Source organism: Phoca vitulina, unplaced genomic scaffold, assembly GCF_004348235.1.
Source record: "Phoca vitulina isolate PV1807 unplaced genomic scaffold, GSC_HSeal_1.0 scaffold4, whole genome shotgun sequence".
Taxonomy (NCBI): Eukaryota; Metazoa; Chordata; class Mammalia; order Carnivora; family Phocidae; genus Phoca; species Phoca vitulina.
This window is the reverse complement of record NW_022589707.1, coordinates 36,956,603-36,965,696: the sequence shown is the minus strand read 5'-3', so window position 1 is coordinate 36,965,696 and position 9,094 is coordinate 36,956,603. Positions and strand designations below refer to the sequence as shown.

Genomic DNA, 9,094 nt, shown 5'->3' with positions numbered 1-9,094 from the left:
GAATTGCAGCATAAGACAAAAGCAGAAGCAGATAGGAGTCATACTATCATCTTTATTACTGTTAAAGATCAGGTTAAGAGCTATCGTTTATCTGTAGGCAAGAACCCCAGTAGACTCATCCACCTTGCCACAGACTAGGTGATTGTATGCCTCCCTAAGTGAGGTCAGGCTTCTCTAAAACTCCTAGCATGTTGAAGCTAAGAAGACAAGCTCCTTGCAGGCTAACTCTTAGGAAAAAAAATTAAGAGCTGAACATGACCACCCATTTCCCATTGGATGATAAGTAAAAAGGTGAAAAGAGGGCACTATTACATTTGATCCCCCTCCAAAGAGAAAGAAGTAACAGGAAAACATTCTCCCGCAAGGGTCAGAAGTTGGGGCAGCGGGGAGCGCAACAGGCTCCTAGTAGCTCCTGAGAACCAACCTTGTATCTTTGGGGAAGTTTGCAAGCTAGCCGTTAAACCCTTGGCAGCTTGAAATCAGCCACAGTAGGAGTATTTATACCATGAAAAAAAAAAATACCACAAAGCAGTGCTTTGTCTTTTGGAAAATAAAGTTGGATTTAAAAAAAAGAAAAAAGATGGGGCTCCTGGGTGGCTCAGTCGGCTAAGCCGCTGCCTTCGGCTCAGGTCATGATCCCGGGGTCCTGGGATCGAGTCCCGCATCGGGCTCCCTGCTCCGCGGGGAGCCTGCTTCTCCCTCTCCCTCTGTCTGCCGCTCTGCCTGCTTGTGCTCTCTGTCAAATAAATAAAATCTTAAAAAAAAAAAAAAAGTTGGATCCTTTTTTGTTATGGAAACACTAAAATTGAAGATAGATGCAAGATTTAAAAGGAACAAAAAAACATAAAGTACCAAAAATATAATCATAACAAAGAAGGTCTTTCTAATCCATGTGTACCAATGACAAAAATCATAAAGGATATAATCAACATATGACTACATAAAGATACATTACTTATGTCAAAAAAAAAGGCATCAATAACGGGAAAACTATAAACTGGGAAAATTATCTGCAAAATACATGACTAAGAGTAACCTCAACAATTCTTACAAATTTGTAAGAAAGACAAGCATCTCAATGGCAAAGCCTCATACAAGTAATTCATAAAACACAAATGAGTCCAAAATTAATAAAGAAAACTTTAAACATACCAGGTTTTGCCTATCACAGTGGCAAAGCGAGAAGGCAGAACATAGCCAATGTTGGGAAGTATGTAAAGAGTACTACAAGGGAAAAAAAAAAAATACCATGAAAAACTGCTGGCAAAGTGTAGGATGGTACAAACTTTTTGCTGGCAACATGACTATACCCTTTGACCTCACATTATCAATTTGTTCTAAGAAAAATAAAGACGTATAAAGATTTAGTTAGACTACTATGGCCAATAGTAAAAATAGGCTAAATTATGGTATATCCATTTAATGAAATATGATGCAAACACTAATATTGCTGAAATATTTGACATGGAAAGATGTGCATCATTCAAATTTTTTTAAAGTCTTAAATGGGGCTACAAAACAGTATATTCAGGATGAGCATGTTTTTGTGAAAATAACGTGTATGGAGTATACTGAGAAAATCTAAGAGGCTATACAGCAAAGTGTAATGAATATTTCCCTTTTTACTTATCTCCATTTCTACAATGTGCATATATTACCTGTATATTTTGCCTTTTTTAATATTATTGAAGTATAGTCAATATACAATGTGTTATTAGTTTCAGGTGTACAACATAGTGGTTCAACAATTTTTTACATTACACTATGCTCACCAGGATACATAGTCACCATCTGTCACCATATGTCATGACAATATTATACCCTATATTCCCTATGCTGTACTTTCCATCTTCAAGACTTATTTTATAACTGGAAGTTTGCTTGTTTTTAATAGGAGTTAATGGAACTTGAGTTCAGTAGAAAAATCTTCATTTCAAGGCATCAGAGTTTAAATTGAATTTTGTAAGTAATCATTTTAGGTTTTTAAAATGCAACTGTTCAGGGCGCCTGGGTGGCTCAGTTGGTTAAGCGACTGCCTTCGGCTCAGGTCATGATCCTGGAGTCCCGGGATCGAGTCCCGCATCGGACTCCCTGCTCAGCAGAGAGTCTGCTTCTCCCTCTGATCCTCCCCCCCTCATGCTCTCTCTCTCTGTCTCATTCTCTCTCTCAAATAAATAAATAAAATCTTTTTAAAAAAATAAATAAAAATAAAATGCAACTGTTCAAAATGAAAGTTGGTCATTTTGTTTGGAACAATTTTTGTTTGAGAATCAAATGGTCACATAAATCAGGAAGCAAATGGACATAAAATTATAGGAAAGCAAGTGACAAAATAACTACAATCTTTGTTACACTGGTTATTGCAGTACAAAAAGTAAAACGACAGTTAACCAAAAACACTTTTATTTTAGTCTTCAAAGAACAAACTGTTCTTCTTTTTCCAAGATAATAATGATTAACTTACAAAAATGAGCATTTACAATGCATCTTCAAAACATTTCCCTTTAACGGGAAATTTAGCTTTACAGAATCCAAACATTAAAAGGTTCAACAAAATTTTTCTATCTTGTTGTCATTATAAGAAAAAACAGAGTAAGTCAAGGAAATCCATTCATACTTCAGGACCTTCTCCTCCAGGAACCAGCTGCAGAGAAGGAAAAAGAGCTTATTAGTAACACCACCACCCACACCATCTAAAAACCCCTCCTCATCAATCAAAGCCACTGTGCCTCTCTGCCCCTCCCTCACATTCCCATATTCTCCAGGTCATTGCTTCTGTTTACAATTCCCAACATCATCAATTAATATTTAGAGCCTAAACAAGGGTTCTTGGCAAACTAAAAGATTAAAAAGCCCAAGCAAACTAATCTCTAAGCCTATTGTCATCTTCAGTAGCTCAGCTTTAGAGTCCTGATCACAAGAGCATCTCCTTCCCAACTTAAGCACCACTGGGCCCTGAACATTTAGTCAAGGCAGGTAATCTGTAATACCTGCCTCACAAAAATGGGCTAACATCTTTAAAAAAAAAAAAAAAACCAGCTTCACTGTCTTACCATTGTTATATTATTTCCATTGAGCAAAATTTGATCTAATTTAGTGATCCTTCTTCCTTCTGGTGTGATTTCACTAAATGAAGAGATAAAATAAGAGTCAAGATAAATAATGATAGTCAAAGCCAACATTCTGATCCCTAAAAAGTTATTCTTGTATATAAATGAATGTGAGGTCAAGCAATTATATCTGTGGTCTTCAGAGACAAAGGTTAGCCACTGGATGACCAAAGGCAACACAGTGAACGGTCTGGCCTAAGATCCACACCCACTAGGACTGATCACAAAAGAAGCTGAAACTTGCCAAGGAGATCAAATATGAAATGGAATGTTTATTAGTTTCACTTCTTTACTTTTACTTACTACTAATCCCTATCCATTAAACAAATCTGTAATCAACTCAATTTTGAAAGCAGACACTGGTTATGATCTTTAAAACTAATATAATGGGGGGCACCTGGGTGGCTCAGTCATTGAGCGTCTGCCTTCGGTTCAGGTCATGATCCCAGGGTCCTGGGATCGAGCCCCGCATCGGGCTCCCTGCTCAGCGGGAAGCCTGCTTCTCCCTCTCCCACTCCCCCTGCTTGTGTTCCTGCTCTCGCTGTGTCTCTCTCTATCAAATAAATAAATAAAATATAAAAATAAATAAAAATAAAAATAAAAAATATAATGGAGCCATCGTTTATATTTTATGCTACACAGTTAAATGTTCTATCAGTACCTTGATTTGCCTGAGCCCAAACAGCCTTGGCTGTTTTTAGTTTTTGTCTTAAAGCTCTGTCTCCATTAACTTCCTAACAATTCATTAATAATTACATCATGGTAATCACTCCAGGATCCAATTTTACCAGCGTCCGTAGATAAAATTTCTATCTCTAAGGTATTTCCAACAAGCAATGCTTCCTCATAAATCATTTTAAACTCATTAATACTAAAATTGACTTAAAGAGAGATCCCCCCCCACCATTTCTTTAATTTTTAACACTACTCACAATTCAGTGACGTCCTCCAGTACCATATCTGAAATTTGGTGTTAAGGTTGAATTTACTCTGGCTTCTACCTTTATTCAGTTTTAATTACAGTGTTTAACACAATGGCTCAAATACAAAATACTTGTATTTGGTAGAAACTTTTATCTTCTTTCAGTATACACACCTCTTAGAACGCTATCATGCTGAGAATAAATTTTCATTACAATAATCAGTAAGTACTGTCAATATTATTTCTGTTCTTAAATACTGAAGAAAAACCCATACCACCACCACCTTTTAAAAGGATACTGACAAAGTCATCAAATCCCAAAAGTGTTCCAACAATTTCTTTATCACTCTTCATCACAATGTGAATTCTTGATCCTATACATTTGTCCACAAGCTCTATATATATATATTTAAAAAAAAAGAGAGAGAGAGAATGGGGGAGAGGAAAAAGATTATTTTACCTATTCATTACTTCAACAAATATTTGAGTGCCTACTGGCACTTGTTACTTGCATATGGTAAAAGATAAACCAGCAAAAGTATTCATTCAAAAACTTTAGATCTTATAGTACATATCCCTGTTGCATAATTAACAAAAATTTTAACACTTACCTCTCCTTTGTTGAAATTTATCATGATTGTGGTTTTATGTTATTTTAGGTTATTTGATTAACATATGAACCCCCTCCCCTCAGAGCCTAAGCTCCATGAGAGCAGAGACTGTGGTTGTTTTCCCATGACTATATCCTCAACGGTCAATGCCTGGCATATACCAAGCATTCAAAAAGAGTTTGTGGAACGAAGGAATGAAAACTTTTAAGTCACATCACCTCCAATAACTCAATCAACTCTTCAGCTACAAAATACTGGAAGAGACAGGCACAGCCATCTTCACCAGAGATCTCTTCCTGTCACTATCTCTGTGTTCTGACAGCAGTTTGAACATTTCTTTAGCTGGCTTAGCAATTATTTGGCATGATGTTTACTTGTCCAGTGTTCTATCTCCTCCAATGGTTTGTGTGCTATCTGAAGGCAATGGGTGTGATTTAAATTTGTCGAATAGCGCCCAGCCCAGCCATGTGTCTAGTGCACAGAGGCTCGGTAACTGCTGAATAACAAAACCAGTTTCCAGATCTCTCCTTTAGGGTCATTCCAGGTGCCGGTGCTTCTCTCAATAACCAGTCAGACATACAACAGGGTCTAATCTGGAGAACTTCAATGCCAGGTGGAGTGGGGGTGCTACCCATGACTGTAGAGGCGAGCCCACAACAAAGAAGGCCGAAGACGCATTTACTACGTGTGGACCTTTTCGGGTGACGGTTTGGTTGGGGAGTCACAGGTCCCGCCTCAAGGAACCCTACCACGCTGAAAAGGCATGGGCGGCCCGGGGCCACAGAGACTTGGGGGCCCAGAGACGAGCCGCGGAGGGGTGAAGCACTTCATCCACACATTTCTCCAACACTCGGCTAAGGGCTACTTCAGCCGCAGCCCCTTGGCCCCCAACACTTAACCTGAACGCTCCGGTCCCCCTCCCTACGATTACCTAGAGGCAGCAGCTGAGACGGGTTAGTAGTAGCGTTAGCCGCCATGGCTACGCCGGAAGTGGCCTACCAGCACCGACGTTTGCCCGGCGAGTTTGAAAGAGCGCGCTTCCGCTCCCCCCTCTTTCCCGCAGCCCAGACAGGCTCGACCAATCTGAGGCCGAACGTGCGATCCAACCAGTCCGCGAGAGTCGCGCTCAGTTGCTTCTTTCCCGGGCCCTGAGCCGAGCCCTCAGTAAGTAGTTCTGTCCTCTGAACAGTGTGCGGTGTCGGCAGTTACCGGCTTTCCCCAGGCAGTTTCCGACAGACTTTAAAGGTATCCTGCTTTGGGAATAAAGTCTTCCTGTAACCCGGAAGGTTTTGCAAAATACGGCAACCTTTGAGTCGTCTTATTGCCCCCTTTGAAGTTGCATCTCATCTCAAGTCAGGATCTTTTTTCAGACCGAATCAATTCATTTTCTCCGCCACCAGTTGGCTGTGTTGCAGTTTTTGTAAAAACCATTTTTGAAATAATCTACTCCTGGGGAGCCTGAGTGGCTCAGTCGGTTAAGCCTTGGACTCTTGATATCAGCTCAGGTCTTGATCTCAGGTTGTGGGTTCAAGCCCATCGTCGGGCTCCACGCCGGATAGGGAGCCTACTTAAAGAAGAGAGAGAGAAAGAATCTACTGCGTCTTTTAAAAGTCCAGTGAATTGAAAACCCACAACCAGCATTTTTTTTTTAATTTTTCTAGGGTGGAAATTTAAAATACGTTTTCTTTTTATTTCTACTACCTTATTTTATCATTCTTACCTTGTCATATCTAGGAGTCTAATTTATTACACTTTATTATTCACTTTTTAACACTTAACTGTCTTGTCTAACAAGCAACCAGCAGATGTCACTCTCTGTCAATGTCATCACACTTAGGAAACATGCTTTTGCACTTCTGTTTTGAAAAGAATAGAAAGCAACTTCTCTGCCTTAAATCTGTTTTATATTTGTATTCCAGGAATTTAAAGGCGAAGAGTCTAAACAGGAGACCAGAAAGAGAATCATTCATTCATACAACAGATAGTTGCAATGCATCCATCATTCATTCATTGAACAAATAGACGTTAGTTACACACTATTCGGCATTTTTGCTGAGTATAAAACAGTGTACAAAACAGAACTACATCTTCTGCCCTTGTAGGAGCTTAAGGATGAATGGGGGAGAAAGACTACTAACAAACATTATGTACAAGGCATATAAAATTTAATATATAAAGCAAAAAGACCTCTTAGCTTCAGGAACCTCAGAGAACTAGAGATCCTTGGTATGATTTAAGGAAAATGTAAGAAGGTTCAGAAGTCCTAACAGATGGCTCCTTCAGTTCAAAACTTCTTAGGGTTCAGCCTTCTAAACACCAAGCCAATTCTGGCTTTTTTTGCATTTCATAAATATTGAGCATCTACTATGTGCCAGAAAACTTACAGATACACTTAAACCTAATTTTTATGACTATCCTGTGAGACAGGTGTTCAAATGGAACATTCGTGCTCAGAGAGGTTAGATAACTTGTCCACATAGACAGTTTGGGAAGTTTCACAAAGGAATTGACAGAAGTCTAGTCTTGAAAGATAAATAAGAATTGGATAGGCAGAAAGGCCGCAGGAGCAGCATTCCAAGCAGAGGGAACACCATGTGCAATCGGCATATGCCCACCACCAAACCTCTTTTGCTGCACTTTTATTTCAACCTCTAACTTTGGCATAAAACTCTTCCATTCCCAAATGTTTTCCTTTAACCTCAGTCCTTAGTGATTTTACTTTATTGCACTTCAGATGCTCTGGCCTCAAGTTCTGGTAAAATCCTGTTCATCCTTCAAGACCTGCTCAAATGTGACCACCTCTGTGAACCTTCTCTGACCTGCAGACTTGGTAGGCTCTCTCATTGTTTCACAACGTTAATAGTTTTCAAAATGCTCTCAATGTATTCTCCTATAATTATCTTTACAGGGGGTTACCTCCCTCCCCAAAGACTGTAAGTTCCTCAATGTCAAGAATTTTGGAGTACAGCAGTTACATTCATTGGTTCTGAAGTTAAATGACTTTGGTTCGAATCCTATCCCTACCACAATTCCTTCTAGTTATTTGACCTTCAGCAAGTTATTTAACCTTTCTAAGTGTCAATATACCCACTGGAAAAAAATGAGGATAATAGTATCTACTTTAGGATTGTTATGAAGATCAAATGAAATAATCCATGAAAAGTGGCTAGCAGACTGACACAGTGCTTATCCATTAAATGTAAGCTTTTATTGCTTGTTTATCTTTATTTCCTAATACTTATTAACATGATGGTTGGCTTAGAGTAGGTGCTACAAAAGCTAGCATTGCTAGCTGGTTTCACATTTATCTTGTTTTATAACCAGACATAGACCAGGCAACAATTTTTTAAAATTTTTTAAAAGATTTTATTTATTTATTTGTGCGAGAAGAGAGAGAGAGCACACAAGCAGGGGGAGAGGTAGGCAGAGGGAGAAATAGGCTCTCCACTGAGCAAGGAGGCCAATGAGGGACTCGATCCCAGGACTCTGGGATCATGACCTGAGCCAAAGACAGACGCTTAACCAAGTGAGCCAATTTCTTTTGATGCACTGTGCCTACCATAGTTCCAGGTGTACTGTAGGGCCTAATAAATGTTCTTTAAATTGATTCTCACTATTTATTCATCCCCATCAATATTCTCCTTAATCTTCTTAAGATTCTAAAGACAAAGTAATGCCAAATTTGTTTGTGAAGCCCTTTTCTTTCCCTGGTTTTCTTTTCTATTTCTATTCTTGTTTTATTTTTACCACACCAATAAGGAGAGTAGGGACCAAATTCAAAGCACTGTCGCTACTTGATAGACTTTAAAATTCAGGAAAAATATAATTTGAGAAAGTCAATACTTTGTTTTCCATTAGCAATTTCATACTATTGATAAAGAAAAAAGTCTATTTATATTCTGAAAAAGGAGATGTAGTTCATTTACACAGTAGAGTTAATGGGGATTGCATGGAGTGGTTTTATTTTATCACGTTGTCTCCTTAGGCAAGGTGCAAAAAGAAACAACAGTCCAATTCCAGATGGAGACTTCATTTTTTTTTTTTTAAGATTTTATTTATTTATTTGAGAGAGAGAATGAGATAGAGAGAGAGAGCATGAGACGGGGGAGGGTCAGAGGGAGAAGCAGACTCCCTGCCGAGCAGGGAGCCCGATGCGGGACTCGATCCTGGGACTCCAGGATCATGACCTGAGCCAAAGGCAGTCACTTAACCAACTGAGCCACCCAGGCGCCCTGGAGACTTCATTTTTAGTGAACTTGAAAACATGTCATTGCTCTGTGTCTCCAGGGTTTTTCTCCCCTTAGCTCTTACTTACAGAGCTGACATAAAATAGAATCTATAATTCATCATAAAATATATGTAACTAGAAGAGGCTCTTCAACTTATTATGTGTTCAGAAAAGCATTTCTAATTTTTTTCCCTGGAGATAAATGTCATCATAAAAATACATG

The 9,094-nt window shown here is 38.9% G+C and overlaps 1 protein-coding gene across 1 annotated transcript; it reads right to left on the bottom strand.

The window, feature by feature from the left end:
* Window positions 1-2,287: 2,287 nt before the first annotated feature.
* Window positions 2,288-5,663, bottom strand: LSM5 (LSM5 homolog, U6 small nuclear RNA and mRNA degradation associated). The gene is made up of 5 exons (XM_032401197.1): window positions 5,575-5,663; window positions 4,332-4,427; window positions 4,043-4,070; window positions 3,054-3,126; window positions 2,288-2,644 (listed from the first exon to the last, which is right to left on the bottom strand). Exons 1-5 carry the CDS (start codon window positions 5,618-5,620, stop codon window positions 2,612-2,614), a joined length of 276 nt encoding a protein of 91 aa, XP_032257088.1. The 5' UTR covers window positions 5,621-5,663; the 3' UTR covers window positions 2,288-2,611.
* Window positions 5,664-9,094: the final 3,431 nt, after the last annotated feature.